This window comes from Eubalaena glacialis, chromosome 1 (assembly GCF_028564815.1).
Source record: "Eubalaena glacialis isolate mEubGla1 chromosome 1, mEubGla1.1.hap2.+ XY, whole genome shotgun sequence".
Lineage (NCBI taxonomy): Eukaryota > Metazoa > Chordata > Mammalia > Artiodactyla > Balaenidae > Eubalaena > Eubalaena glacialis.
This window is the reverse complement of record NC_083716.1, coordinates 173,793,881-173,809,791: the sequence shown is the minus strand read 5'-3', so window position 1 is coordinate 173,809,791 and position 15,911 is coordinate 173,793,881. Positions and strand designations below refer to the sequence as shown.

The window sequence follows — 15,911 nt, the reverse complement described above, 5'->3', positions numbered from 1 at the left end:
CATTTATGTATAATTTTAAAGGACATTGAACTTAACTCTTCGGATTAAACAAGCTTTTTTCCCCTATACATATTAAAAGTTAATATGAGAAATAAAAGAAAGGTTTTGGATGGTCTCCACATGTACGTATTTGATTTCATGAGTTCATTTTCTACAATGATTTTGTCATTCATTTCTTATCACTTAGGCTGGAATGTAGTGGAAAAAGAATTGAACTAGGAGTTGGAAGATTTAAGTTTTGGCTCTGGCTTCATCACATAATGGCAGTGATGATCTTGGCCAAGTTTGAGCTGCTTAAGGGCAGGGGTCTTGTTTTATTCATTTAAATATTCCCAAGCCCCAGCACATGTTGGATCTCAAGCAGTCTGTTGAACTGAACATATCACCAAGCTTTCTCACTTGTTTAAAAAAAAAAGAAAGAGAGAGAGAATACAACCACTGCCCTAATATTAGCACATATTATTAAACATGACGTTTAGATTTTTCATTTATGTCAGAACAAGCTGTCAAGATATTTAAGTGAGTAGGTATTGATTTAGCGATTTGCCATTTTAGAGTTAATGCAAGTAAGTTTTTTTGACCCTCTATCTCTAAATAGTATGAAGTTTTTATAATGATCAAGTTTAATAGATTGTGCTTTGGTAATAATGACTGTCTGGAATTTGTTTCTTGATCACAAAATTGAATATACAAGAGATAAATAGAGTCTGGGCTCACTTACTCCAAGTCTGCTGTGGAAGTCAAATGCAGAAGAGCCATTGGTCTTCTGTGGATACTAGAGAGCTTGCATAATTTTTGCAAAAAAAAAAAAAAAAGAGAAGAAATTGTGGACTTTACTTTTATGAGAGATCTGAAATCACTGTTTTGTTAAAGTAATTTCTGAAAATGTGGGGTTGTGTTGTCTCTTGTGTCTGTACCATTTAATAATAGTTCTTTATCTTTGAGAACTTAAGTTGAACTGGCAGTGAACAGAGACTATTTGTAAAGCTGCAATAAATCTCTTATTTTGTTTTTATTAGTATCTTAAAGGTGAACTTAAAAGCAACACTTTGATTTTCCTAAAATACTGTAAATTTAAACAAATATCATTAATTATCAGGTGTGGCAATGTGGTGGGCAGTTGGAGATTATGCCTTGCTCTGTTGTTGGACATGTTTTTCGCAGCAAAAGCCCTCATACCTTTCCAAAAGGCACTCAGGTGATTGCTCGCAACCAAGTTCGCCTTGCAGAAGTCTGGATGGATGAATATAAGGAAATATTTTATAGGAGAAACACAGATGCAGCAAAAATTGTTAAACAAGTAAGTTAGGACTAAATAATTAAATTGCGGTAAAAATCCACAACAAGTTCACATGTCCTTTTACCTGTTTGAGTCAACTCAAGCATAAAACATTTCTTTAAAACGTTATTTTTAAAGCTGGGCTTTTGAACTCAAAAATATATAACTCATTGATGTCAGTTTTCTTTTCTTTTCTTTTTTTTTTTCTTGAGAAAGTCAAGTAAACTGCATTTAAAAAGTTGAGGCATTCTACCTGATGTTACCCTTTTAATATGGAAGATATTTAGTTTTTGTAACTGCTTTGGTTCAGTATTTTACTCAAAGAAAATAAGATTAAGTGGAACTGCTTTTAACTGGTTTTAGGCGATGTGATTAGCACCTACATCAAGGTGCTAAGTGGCATTTTGAACTGGAGAGCTAGACAGTGTCAGAATGGGGCAGGAGAATGAACCAGAAGTATCAAGATTTCTCATTTCCAGTTCTGGTTCCACTGCACCCTGGAGGGGTGACTTTGGCAAAGCCCCTTGAGACTGTGAAATGGTTATGGTGCTTCATAGGGTGGTTGACAGATTGGCCAGACATGGAGCATGTGCTCCACCACGTTTCTTCCCTCTCCCTCCCTGTCTTGAGATAAAATACTTGCCTGTCTCCCAGAGCAGCTGTGAAATAAGGAAATAAGTGCTAACAAATGCATGGCACTGTGGTTGTTATTGACCTGTCCTAGATCAAAGCTCTGCAGAATCATCATGCCTAATGCATTAGAACTGAGTCCCAGCAGTTTCAATATTGGATGTGGTAAATAAACTAGACAGTTTAAGGACATGCTTCAGCGAATGGCACCCAACTCTTTGTGAGAAAGAGTGCCGATTTGCAAGCAGGTATATATTGGGATTAAAGGGCATCAACATTTCGAATGTCATAAAGAAAGATCTGGTTACCTCATTTCGCTTTTTCTTTGGTCTCTGGTATCTCCCTGTAACATGTCAGTACCATGCAAAGTCAGAGCACTACTGGGTCAGATTGCTAACTTTTTACCCAGGGCCACCAAAACAAATCGGGCAGATTGTGTACTGCACAAAAGTACTTGGCTAACCAGGCGAGTGGATGCTAAATACAGCTTATGCTCTCTTGTCACCAACAAAGGGGCAAGTGAGCCAGCAAACCCTTGTTTTTAACATAGGGCAAGTAGACCCCTATGGTAAAATGCGTAAGCTACCCAGAAGTCCTTCAGAGTTTTATACTTTTTGCTAAAACACCTGCGTTCAAAACATTGAAGGTGGCAGAGAAAATATTTTCCGTAGTTGAACTGATAAGCTTGAGTATTTACTTTTTCATATATTTAGGCACCCACTGTAATTTTTCTTTAAAATTTTGCCTGTACCAAATACCTTTTCAATTTAATAGTGCTTTTTGTTTTTAAGTTTTCTTAGTCCTTTTAAATAAGGTAAAGGAAAATAAAATACAATTGATTAAAAACTTGACTTTTTCTACCAAAACATTGTTATTGTTAGGATATTATTAGAAGATACTGTTAGGAGTAAGCAACACCCTTAAAACTAGAAAACAATATTCCCAACTGCGTTGCTTTTTGTGGTCTTGACTGGAGAAGAGTTATGTTACATTATGCACAGTTAGCACTGTTTCTCTATACCTGCTTTCTCACACCACACTTTACAGACCACTTTTGCGTATAAAACTAGGATCAGTTTTGGATGCCCCCACTACCATTTTTTGCCTTCAGCATTTCACTAGGGATCTTTGTCCCATGACAGAGGTTTGTGGCACAAAGGAAGAATAAAATAGCACTAGGTCAGCACTGCAGTGGTCCCTGATTCTCTTGGAAGCCAGAAGTGAGCAGCCAGACATACTTGTTGCCTGAATGAATGGTGACTGTAGTTAAATCGCATCTTACATTTTGGCCCAGAATTTTTTTTTTAAAAGACCTAAATGTAAATACAAATAGTAGCATTCGAAGTACTTTATCAGTGCTGTTTTAATTAAGCATCCGCCTTCACTTCTCATCTTTCTCCAGAAGTCATTTGGTGATCTTTCAAAAAGATTTGAAATAAAGCACCGCCTTCAGTGTAAAAATTTTACATGGTATCTGAACAATATTTATCCAGAAGCATATGTGCCAGACCTTAATCCTGTTATAGCTGGATATGTGAGTATTTTCCTGTTCCTTTTTACTTGGTAGACTTCCTGCCACCAATATTTATGTGGTTCAGAAAAATTGCTGAAATATTTTCTGTTTTATTGCTTTTGAGATTTTACATTATTATTATTAACACCACTTCCTGAAATTAATTGCGAAAAAATAGAAACCACATAGATTTTTTAAAAAATTTATAACTTGAAAATTTCCCTTTAGATTAAAAGTTTTGGTCAACCTCTATGTCTGGATGTTGGAGAAAATAATCAAGGAGGCAAACCATTAATTTTGTATACGTGTCATGGACTTGGGGGAAACCAGGTGAGCACTGCACTAAAAATCCTCCCTTCTCTTTAGTACCTACAAACAGAAGTAAGTTGTTGCACGTTTTTCAGAATTCCTAAATCAATTTTATGTTCAGGTAAACCGGTATGTGAAATGTTTTTAGATTAAGTTTGGCAATTCATATAGAAGTTGCAGAGTACTTTATTTTGATTTTCACTCTGCCTCTGTAAGCAGTTTGAGGTTGCTTACCCATTTAGTAGAAAGGCAAATGAGAAAATAATAGAATAATGCCATTTGAAATGAAAAACAGGATCTTCTATGTGAATCTTTGATGTTGCATGCCTATTAGCATGGTGATTTTGCTAAATTATACGTAAAGGCTATATTTAACTGGATTTGACAGCAAATAACATCATGTTCATACTGTATTTTTGTGGTCCATGATATTAAAAGTTTGATGGAGATACACACACACACAGATACATATACATATATGTACATATATGTCGATGATGTGTACGTATATTCATATCTTAAAATTTTCCTTACACGCTATATATTAGAAGAAAAAATAATTATATAAATAGTTACATTCTTTTGGAAATAACACTGGACTATCCTAGTAAAAATTAAGGTTTTGAGCAATGAGAAATATTTCCTCATTTGTAAAAATCTTATCACTAAATGTAAATACTTATAAATTTATTTCAGGCTTCCTCTAGCATTACATCTATTTTATCATACAAGTTGAAGATATATTTTATACATTGTTCTGTCTGTTTCTCTCCTATCATTGCCATAAAGATGTTTTTATAGTTCTGTCTCTAAAATAATTTTAAAATTATAAATAGCATATAGCCATCTTTTAGAAATTTGGAGATGCTGAAGTAATTCACATATTCCTTCAACAAGTATTTGTTTGGCGCCTATAATGTAACTCACACTCTTATAGTAGTGAAAAAGACAAAGTCTCTATCTTGTGGAGCTTGTATTCTAGAAGGAAAGGAAAAAATAAATATGTAATTTTAGGTATAAAGAAAAATAAAGCAGAGTAGGGGGATAATGTGTGTGCAAGGGGTGTAGTTATTTTCGGAGGTTCAGGAAGACGTTTTTGAGAAGGTGGCCTTAGAGTGGAGGCCTGAGGAGTTGGGAGAGGAACCATGTTCCAGGAGGAGAGCATCTTGGCAGAGGACGCAAGGCCAGAGGCCCAGCGGCAGGTAAAAGGAGCAAGCATAAAGCCAGTGTGGCTGGAGCAGAGTGGTCCAGGAAGAGAGGGGTGGAAAATGAGATCAGAGACATGAATTAGGGGCCAGGTCATATAAGGCTTTGCTGGCCTCGTTAAGGAACTTGAATTTAATTCCAAGTGTGACAGAAGCCACCTGAGGATTTTGAGCTAAAGAATTATATTTTCTAGTTTATATTTTAAGAAGATAACTCTGGCTTCTATCACCCTGACATAGCCATTGATTTTATTTTGATTTATTTCCTTTAAATGTTATTTTCAATCAAGCATTGCATTTAAACTAGTTTGGGAATTGTAGTTCCTTGAGTGCTAGATGTTTTTGAGATATCATCTAACTTGGTCATTTCCTCATGTTCCCTTCTACTGTTTTGACCAGATAATGATATTTTTTTTATAGCATGAAACTCCATTGTAACAGTATTGGACTATGCCAAATGAAAATAAGTATTTTGATAATGTGACTAAATTGACTAATATACTGGTGCAGTGCAGTTTAATTCATTATGGCTTTGTAACACAATGCTTTGCCTCTTCCCCTTTCTCTTCCAGTGTAGTTGTCCTGGTTCTAAGTTAAAATTCTCTCCAGTGTTCTCAGCTAGATAATAACATACTCTTTAGTTGTCTAAGTATCTTCAACTATTCTCCATTCCTTATAACTTCCCTCTTAATGGTTTTTAAAAAATAATATGAGTAATGTAAAGTTCTGGTCAGCCTTTCTTTTCATCTTTGAAATCCTAAGGTTTATCTTTCTTAAAGAAGTACAGCCAGAGTGCTGTTTTCATGATCTAAACCCATTTTTTTTCAATGTCTCCATCTGAAGAGCTATCAGTTATAAAAATATTATATTTGTGGAATGAGATAAATTAAGTATGAGGCTAAGACCAGGGGAACTCAAGATTAATTCAGCTAATGTTTGTGGAGTGCCTACTCTAATATACATAAAGGGTTTAGAACAGTCCCCGCCTTGCACATAATAAGGGCTTAATAAATATTAGTGCTAAGACTAATTATTTCACTATTGAAAATCAATTATGTTCACTCATTTTTTCTTTGGAATGTCAACATTATGAAGTATTTGATGTATAATGGATGTTATTACTAGATACACTGCCTGACTTTGGTCTATGGTGAAGTCCGCTAGCTACACACACAATTCCAATAGAGTGCTATGAAAGTTATCTCTGATGGACTATGGGAAGCCTGAGAAGAGTGTAATTTTGTTCATAGGACAAATTCAGGGAAAACTAAAGAAAGAAGGTAATATTTGAATTGGCTTTTGAAGGATCAAAAGGAGTTAGCTAGGCAGAAAAGGATTCAGAAAGATATTCTAGGGAGTAAAGCAAAGTGGAGTTATGGATACCTATGTTCTGCATTGGTAGAATTGTGTGAAAGGAGCATAGTGTATAATTGGGACAATGGTTGATGTTAGACTGAAAGTGGAAGATTTCACGTACCAGTTAAGAAGTGTGGACTTTATCTTAGCAACGGTAGTGATTGTGAATCGTTAAGCAGGGAATGTAAGGGATCAAATCAATGTTACAAAGGACTAACTGGCAGCAGAGTGGACTGAATTATAGGAGCAGAAATTGGAGGTACCTGGAGGTATTGCAGTAGAGATTTTGAGTGCCTGAACAAAGGAAGTGAGGATGTGGAAGTAAGGATGGGTGGGATGGTAACATCTGAGAGGAAAACTCAGTAAGACTAAGGGCTACTTAATTGGATATGTGGGGAGAGAGGAGCATCAATAATAGTAACAATAGCTAAAAATGTATTGAATGCTTACCATGTACCAGTTATTGGTTTAAATGTTTTACATGTATTAAACCATTTATCTTCATAACCCTATGAGGTAGGAGCTATTAAATTACCCATTTTACAGGCAAGGAAACTGAGGCAGGAAAAGTGTCATCGTGTGCCCCCCGCCCCCCACCTTCGTGTGGCTTGCAGGATCTTAATTCCCCAACCAGGGACTGAACCTGGGCCATGGCAGTGAAAGCACCGAGTCCTAACCACTGGACCACCAGGGAATTCCCAAGAGTACCCTGTTTAAATGTTTCTAGTTTAAATTAAAATACCATTAATTGAGATGAATAAGAGAGAAGAAACACTTGTGGAGAGAAAGAGGTAGTTAATGGGCTTGCTAAACGTTTCCAGGCTCTTTTCTGTGGCAAACCTATTCTAGCCTCCATCCTACCTGATAGCTTCCAATTTCTGACATGGGAAGGAAGACAATACCTTCTTAATTAAGTAACTATCTGTTGGTGATAGGCTGGAGAAAGGCTATAATATCTTCTGTCCCAAAAACTCAGGTTACGATTTTGATACTTACTTCATTGTGTTCTTTTGGTGAAGTACACATGACTCCATTATTCAGTGAGTTGCTGATTTTTGGTTTTTTTGGCCGACAATTTTGCAACTGAGGATATAGAGTGCTCTCGTCAGTAACAGCATTCTTCCTTTCACAGTACTTTGAATACTCTGTTCAACATGAAATTCGGCATAACATCCAGAAGGAATTATGTCTTCATGCTGCTCAAGGTGTCGTTCAGCTGAAGGCATGTGCTTACAAAGGTCACAAGACACTTGTCACTGGAGAACAGATATGGGATATCCAGAAGGTACCTCAGTACAATTAATTCATCCCTTTATGTAATCATTTTGATTAGCTCTAATTGCTTATCTGGGAAAATACATGAAACATACTATATTAATATTATCTGTCAGAATTTCTGTCTTTGTTAACTTTGTCATTATGTATGTCTACCCATGTGGTAAGAAAGAAGATATCTATGAATTAAATACTCTTAGGAGCAAAATAGTTGTAAAATATCTTAGAGCATGATTTATGCAGTTCAACATGTCTGTGGATTATTAATAATATTTGTTCGTATATGTTTTAGAAATTCTTATGATGCTTCTTGTGACAGTCATACTTTTGTTTTCCTGGCAGAGAAGAGAAAAATAATTATTTTTTCTTACCTAAAGTGATTAATTCTTTCCTTCCCTATTTTAGTACTTTTTCATGAATCTAGAATTGAGAGAATATGTGAAAGGTTTTTTTCTGTTTTTAAACATATGTTTTAAAGCTTAGCTGGAAACTAGCAGTTCTTACCTGAATATTGTTTTGTATAATTCTATAACACTATAAGATGACTTTTATGACAGGATTTTTTAGAGTTTGTCACTTATAATTATATCAATGAAATATTTTTTATTTGAAAACTTGATTGAGACCTTTTTCTGCATACCTCTCCTCATTTATATAGCACCTTCTGTGAATTGAACAATGGTGGCATAAATGATGTTGCCTACACCAAAAACCAACAAGATTTTATCAGACATAGTAGATATTAGAAAGATTAAAAGTTAAGAATGGTGTATATTTGTTATGTAAGTCTCCCTTTGGCTTCCATGAGACCATAAAGTGTTTTTATATTTCTCTGTTAACTTTGAGTTTTGAAACTTAATGTCTGTTGTATTTCTTTTTATTCTAGGACCAACTTCTATATAATCCGTTCTTTAAAATGTGCCTTTCAGCAAGTGGAGAGCATCCAAGCTTAGTGCCATGCAATCCATCAGATCCACTCCAAAAATGGATTTTTAGCCAAAATGATTAAGTGTTCCTTAAAATTAAGGAGTTGAAAAAGGAGATATTCTTTCTCATAAAACTGTGACCAGGCATACACTGTAGTTTTTGAAAATTATGCAAAAGCAGCTAATTGTAACTTATTCCAAGTGCATTTTTCTTATTTATATCTTAAAATGTCTATGTAGCACCGCTACAGAAGTCCCTTAAGTTTCCATTTCAAAGCACAATAGCTAGTAATACCAAAGACTATTTTGAAATGTCCAGATGCAGAGGAAAAGATGTTTACAGTATGATGAAAATAATTTTCCAAGTAAAGTGATGTTTGTGTGCTTGGTACGCTTGAGAATATGCATAGCTACATTCACACACTCACAATTAAAAATTTTTCTTCTAGTTTTTTTGGGGGGAGGGAGAAAGATTTGATACTGTATTTTTTTAACTACATAGAAATGGATCAATGAAGGTCAAAAATTGGCCTTTGTGTAAAACCAGGAAATTTTTTACAGAGCTAGAATTTATTATATAAAAATGCAGGTAAACTTCTTTTGCATTTTGTTAACGTATCTGTCAAATATTTCCTTAAACATGAAATTAAATGAATAAGGAGAAGACTATTTTTAACACTTCAATTTCTTGGCAAATTTAAAAATATTTCTTAGTCTAAAGTTCACTTGACTTGAAACAAAAGACTTAAAAAAATAACTATACTGTGTGTTTTCCCAAAGAAATTTAAAAAAAAACCTGTAAGTCGCTATCTGTTAAAAAGGTGTCTTTTTCCTTTCTGTTAGTCTTTTTTCCTATCAAAATTCACTAATCTTGAATGTTTATGAAATTGAATTTCAAATGCAGAATACTTGACTCATTTAAAGCAAATATTTTTTTGTTACTGATTCAATTATAGATTGTCTTTGTAATGAATTTTTTCACCAAAAAACCTTATTACTATCTATGGAAAACACAATAAAACAAATTCTTATCACTATTGTAACTATTGAAGTTTTTTTTATTTTTTGGATAAAATATATAATTAATATTAGCTAGGGGAAGCATGAATTTTGTATCCTGAATTTCTGAGCACCAACTGCAGAGTCATCAGATATTTCTGAAGGGAAAAAACATTTAATAGTAATGGCATAAAAAAGGGGGAATGGAGAAGATTCTGTCTTAGGTATTTAGAAAATTTTGTACCAATTTCTGATAACTTTCCTTGAGCATATGATAGAGTAATTTTTTAAAAATGTGATGCTTACTGAGAAGATTTAACAATTTTTGGTCATTTTATATATAGGTCTATTCTTATTGAAGAAGTAATGTATGATTGGCTTTATGTTTTAAACCTGATTTCACTTGTACATAAGAAAATATTTTTAAATTATTGGCTCCATCTCCTCATTGTTTGTACTTTGAACTTACATTAAAAAAAACTCTGCACTCTTTAATTTATTACAGTGCCAACTTTTATTTTAATTCAACTGATATTTATTGTGTGTCTAACTTTGTGCCAGAAGTTAGGGTAGGCATAGTTAAGACTAATATTGCCTTCGAGCTTAGGTCTTATGGAGCAGAAAGACAAATAATTTCGAAATAGCACAGTGAGTGACATTATGATGTTATATTTTATGATGCAAATGACAGTTCATTATTCATATTGAATATTTCTTTAGTAAGTAAAGGTATTTCTTTATTACTTTTTCTAATACTAATATGTATTCTGAAATATACACTAGAGCCCACATACATGTATAATTTCTGTTTCTCAATTCATTAACTCTAGAGTGAACGTCCAGGAGCAAATATTGCTCTTAGAGTTCATTGTATCTCACAAAACAAAACAAATCCCCAAAGGTATTTTATAAATTATGAGCTTAAGTCAAACATATTAAAAAAAAACCAAAAAACAAATCTGAGCTCCCACTGTGTATTAGTCACGTATCGTCATGTTAAGATCCAACCAAAATCTATATAGATGAGGTTGATTTTATTATGTCTTCATTATATGCATTCACAGGGAGAATCCTTTTTACCTGATTTGGGAGCCTCAGGCTGTTGCTCAAGTGTCATATAATTCATTTCATTAAGAATTTGCCCTTCACGTAGAAGGTAGTATCTTTTAAAATCTGAATTTTGAAACAGTGCTAGCAGGAAGTTATTTATGGAATCTGGTTGCCATCTACCTGAGAGATTTGAATGCACTCAAGTGTGAAATTGTGGAACTCTTGTTCAATTTGCAGCTACCTGGGAAATGGTCTAGTGGCTGCAGAAGACCTGGTATGTTGCCTTCATTCCAGAGGACCAAACCTACTCAGGTAAACCTCATGGGTGTAAAGCCGTGACGTGACCACACAATTAACCACAGCAGAAAATAAGCAGTAAACTAAAATTGCCTATTACTACAGCTGATGGTAATGAACTTTTAAGTCCCTGTATTGACAGAGAATTGGCCTTACTGTTGATAGACAACTTAATTAAATACTATGTGAACCATCAAAATATAAGTTCAAAAAGATAGGAGCTACTGTTTCTGAGAAAATAAGGTTGGATGCTTTGAAGAAGCTAGAAAAAAGTCAAGTTATTTTTAAAAACGCTCCTAAGTTTTGTGTGGATAAGAATTAGAAAAGAGAAAGCAAAAATCAAATTGCTTCACAATTGACCTTAAAGAAAGCAAAACGAAATATCTTCAGATGATACATTTTTAGTGTGGTTTTGCAGGAAACTTGTTGCATAATTCTTGTAAACCAATTCATATTCTTATTTATTTAATGCTTCTTGTATACCATTCTGTTATTTCATGAATGCAATTTTTCTTTTATTTTGCTAAGAATATTAATGGAATTTGAAAATTTTTGTGTTTTCATCTACCGTATTGACTGTTTCCTCTGAGCTACATTTTCCCCATATTGTTTTACTTTCTGCATTTCACAATGGATACTTTCCTTAAATGTCTGGTGATTCTTTATTGTCTGTTTATCTTTAACAGAGAATCACTGAATACTTATTGGAAAACTTTGTAGTATGGGGAGGGTTTGTTGATCGTGGTCTTTCGTAGTAGATGACGTTATTGGGACTCTTGTACTGAGAAACAAAATGGCTGGTTAGATCCCCAGAGAAGAATCTTCCAATCACCTTCCTGGAGGGTATAGACCCAAATGTCGTTGGGAGAAGAAGACTGGGGGTATGTTTTCAATATAAGACTCCTGTCCTCAACTGTGCTTTGTGTTACCTGTTCTAGATACCCTCTCCGTTTTACCCTCTCCAGTGAGTGAATCTTTCAGCTTCTGCTTTGAGTACAGGAGAGGAACTAGGGGTCTAAATGTCTGGCAGATAGACTTTTAGCTAGTCCTCCTCTTTCGACTCTGTTTTCTCCCTCACTTCCAGAGGCACCTAGTACTACCAGTTCTTTATTATTTCAGTGGACTTGCAGTGTAAAATGGATTACTGCTCTGTTTTCTCCACTGCTAGCTTTGAATTAACCTTCCTTCATTCTGTTGACACTCACTACTAATTGGTTTGCTTTCCAAACTCCGAAATTTTGTCACTGAAACTCTTCTCTTTCTTCCTATGAATTTATGGATTTTCTCTATATCTTTACTGTCATTTCCATAGGAGTTTGGATGTTACCAGAAGAGAATGAGGGTCAAATCTAATAATGAAAAACTTCCATTCATTCTTCAATGACCTCCAATCTACCTCTGTCACTGACAACTTCCAAGTTGCCAAATCCAATATCCCTTTTCCTGTCCTCATATAACTAAGCACTGCAACATTTGAAATGATTGACTACAACCTCGTTTTTTAAAATCTTTGAAACCCTTTTGTCTCTGGGCTTCTCTGGCACCACATGCTTCTATCTCCAGTCCTACTGCCCTTCTCCAAACCATCATATCTCACATGGAGTAAGATGATCTCTTAACTAATTTCCCTGATTTTTTTTTTTGTCATTCTGAACCAGTCCGTGCCTCTTTCCTGCCTCATCTATGACCAGGTTTCTCTGGCTCACTGTGCTCCAGACACAGCAGTTGCCTCTTCTATTTGTCTCATGTCAAGCTTGTTCTTGTTTCAGAGCCTATGCTTTCTTTGTCTGGATGCTCTTCACAACAGCATCTTTTACATGCTTCAGGTCTCAGATCAAATAACATATTCTCAGAAGGGATTACCTTTATAAAGTAACTCAATCACTACTGCATCACCCTGTTTATTTCCTTTATTACATTTACAATTGCCTGAAATTATTGTCTTATTTTATATGTGAACTTGTCTTTTATCTCCACTAAGTGTCAGCTTCATGAGGGCAAGGTAAGAAACAATGAAATTCATGTCACATTACAATTTAGGTAATGTATACATCTTCTACATAAAACCACTCTGTATTTTAAACACAGAGTGGGTGCCAATGAGGAAGGGCTATGAGCATAGGAGTGGAGGATGCGGAGGAACAATGGGCAAAAATAAAAAGAACCACAACAAAGAAAGGATTTTGCTTGGACTGATGAAGATAGATGCAAATTTTTAAAAAAATCTTGATAGGAAAAATTATCTGAGTCTATACATTATTTCTTCAAAAGATGTTTTACAGAGAACATAGATTTATTTATAAAATCCTATAGTACAAGAATAATGGAACCAAAAAATAACAGTACTAATTCACATAGCAAACAGTAAATTTATGAAACTCATTACCTAAAGAGTTTATGTATGTGGAAATTTTGCGTAGATATAAAATAAACTCAGCAAAATTGATGGTTGATCAATTCACAATTGATAAGGAAAGGTAAGATGTTTAGCATGTTCCCAAGCTTTGAGGGTGACACAAAGGCTGATAGGCATGTCCCCAAACCTATCCCTTGAGCACATCAGTCACAGATACATACTTCTTTGAATGTTAGCTATGAGAGTGTTTTTTTCTATTTAACAGTTTCTTAATTTTAAGGTATTCCTTTGGAACCTCAGTTATCCATTGTGTAAATTATGGAGACGTCTATTTTTTTCCCGATGGATATTTTGAAAATGTCTCCCCTTTAAAACAACGTTAATTGTGAAAAACACTTTTCTTTGAAAGTATGAGAGGAATCCAAGGTGTTTAAAAAAAAGTTACTTTCAATGACTTAAAAAAAAAAAAAAAAAAAAAAAGACCAAATAGGGGCTTCCCTGGTGGCGCAGTGGTTGAGAATCTGCCTGCCAATGCAGGGCACACGGGTTCAAGCCCTGGTCTGGGAAGATCCCACATGCCGCGGAGCGGCTGGGCCCGTGAGCCACAACTACTGAGCCTGCGCGTCTGGAGCCTGTGCTCCGCAACAAAAGAGGCCACGATAGTGAGAGGCCCGCACACCGCGATGAGGAGTGGCCCCCGCTTGCCGCAACTAGAGAAAGCCCTCACACAGAAACGAAGACCCAACACAGACAAAAATAAATAAATAAATAATTAAATAATTTTTAAAAAAAAGAGACCAAATAACTTCTACTTATTTGTAAAATTTTGTTAACTGGAAGGAGCATTATTTTGTATTCTGTATTAGAGTGCTTTTATTATTTTATTTTTCCATCAGAGTTCTTAACTCTGGATGACTTCTGTGGAAAAGGAATTTGTTGAAAGAATACTGAGTAGGTTCACAGAATCATTTGGAACACTGGAGATAATGCTAGAAAAATGGGCAGGACAAAGCAAAGCGTGTAGCTTTGAAGCTAAAATCATGCTGCAGAAGGATGCTGGTGAGGATACCATGTCCACTACTACCAAACACTAGATGAACGGTTTGCCCCTCTTAGTCACCTGGCATTGGCACTGGCCACTGCTGACACTGGCTACTAGATGACCCTCCTGCTGTAGTTGTGACTGGATTCCCGAAGTTACTGCCATGGCTGCTAGCGTGAATTCCCACTGCCAGTATCCAGGCTGTTCATGTGCCCTCCCCGCAAGGGAGTGGAGCTTATGAAAGTTGGTATCTGGCTTTGGGGCTTCTGCAGCAGAAGGCAGAAATTTCACAGGCATAGGAAGGGAGTTCAGATGCCAGGGAGCTAAAAAAAAAAAAAAAGACAGATGACTTCAGAACAAATCCTAGGATTTGTAAACTATAACATGATTTCTTTCCTTGCTATCTTTTCCTTTAAAGTTTAAAGCACACATATTTAAATGATTATACATATTATATGTATGAAAATGCTTCCACTTAATCATATTGTGAGCACTTTCTCACTGTCCTCTTTTTTTTCCTCTCAGGTCAAAGATATTATGTTTTTTCATTCCTGTGCTGTGTAGAGTTAGATAATTTGTTTTCTACCAGTCGCAATTTTTAGTTTGTCTTATAAAGTTAAGTTTTTATTGAGACATAATTTATACACAATAATATGCACAGAGATTTTGTTGTTCATCATAATGATTTTGAGATTCATCCATGAAGTTTTATGTATCTGTAGGTTTGCCTTTTAACTGCCGAGTAATATTCCATGTATGGATACACCATGCTTTGTTTATCCATCTTCCATTGATGGACATTTCAGTTGTTTTTAGTTTTTGGCTATTTTGAACAAGAGTGCTATGAACATTCACGTACAAGTCTTTCTGTGAATGTATGGTTTTACTTCTTTTAGATAGATACCTAGGAATGGATCATAGATTTGATGTATGTTTAACTTTAAAAGATACTGTCAGTAGTTTTTAAATTTTTTTAATTTATTTTTTATTTTATTTATTAATTTTTTTGGTCACGCCATGCAGCTTGCGGGATCTTAGTTCCCTAGCCAGGGATTGAATCCAGGCCCCCGGCAGTGGAAGCGCAGAATCCTAACCCCTGGACCACCGAGGAATTCCCCAAGTAGTTGTTTTTTAAATGGTTGTAATAGTTTATATTCCCACCGGCAGTATATGAGAGTTCCCACTGGCTCTGAGTCCTCACTAACATTTAGTATTTTCAGCCTTTTTGATTTTAGACATTCTAGTGAGTGTGGACATGTATCTTATGGTGGTTTTAACTTTTATTTCTCTGATGAGGAATGATTTTGAACACCTTTTCATGTTCATTTTGGACAGACATATATCTTTTTTTGTAAAGTGTTTAAGTTTTTTGTGCATGTTTATTGAGTAGATTTTGTTATTATTGATTTATAGAAGATCTTCATATATTATGAATACAAGTCCTTAGTTAGACGTACGTATTGTAAATATTTTCCCCCAGTTAGAAGCTTGATTGTTTATTTTCTTAATGATGTGTTTTAATGTACAGAACTTCTTTTTATTGAAGTGTAATTTTTCACATTTTCTTTTCTGTTTCTTGCTTTGTGTGTTCTAAGAAATCTTTAGCTGCTCCAAGGGTGTGAAGATATATTTCTATTTCTTCTAGATACTTTATTGTCTTAGCTTTTATTTTAG

The 15,911-nt window shown here is 34.9% G+C and overlaps 1 protein-coding gene across 4 annotated transcripts in view; it reads left to right on the top strand.

The window, feature by feature from the left end:
* Positions 1–9,879, top strand: part of GALNT3 (polypeptide N-acetylgalactosaminyltransferase 3) — a 44,839-nt gene extending 34,960 nt beyond the window's left edge. For 3 of the 4 annotated variants that reach the window (XM_061184624.1, XM_061184603.1, XM_061184613.1), the window contains exons 7-11: positions 1,100–1,300; positions 3,312–3,443; positions 3,651–3,752; positions 7,425–7,577; positions 8,454–9,877. In XM_061184624.1, the coding sequence (XP_061040607.1) occupies positions 1,100–1,300; positions 3,312–3,443; positions 3,651–3,752; positions 7,425–7,577; positions 8,454–8,576 (711 nt within the window). In that variant the 3' untranslated portion in view covers positions 8,577–9,877. Of the gene's footprint in view, positions 1–1,099; positions 1,301–3,311; positions 3,444–3,650; positions 3,753–7,424; positions 7,578–8,453 lie in introns of all 4 variants that reach the window. The other variant, XM_061184632.1, reaches the window with a different exon arrangement.
* The last annotated feature ends 6,032 nt before the right edge of the window (positions 9,880–15,911 follow it).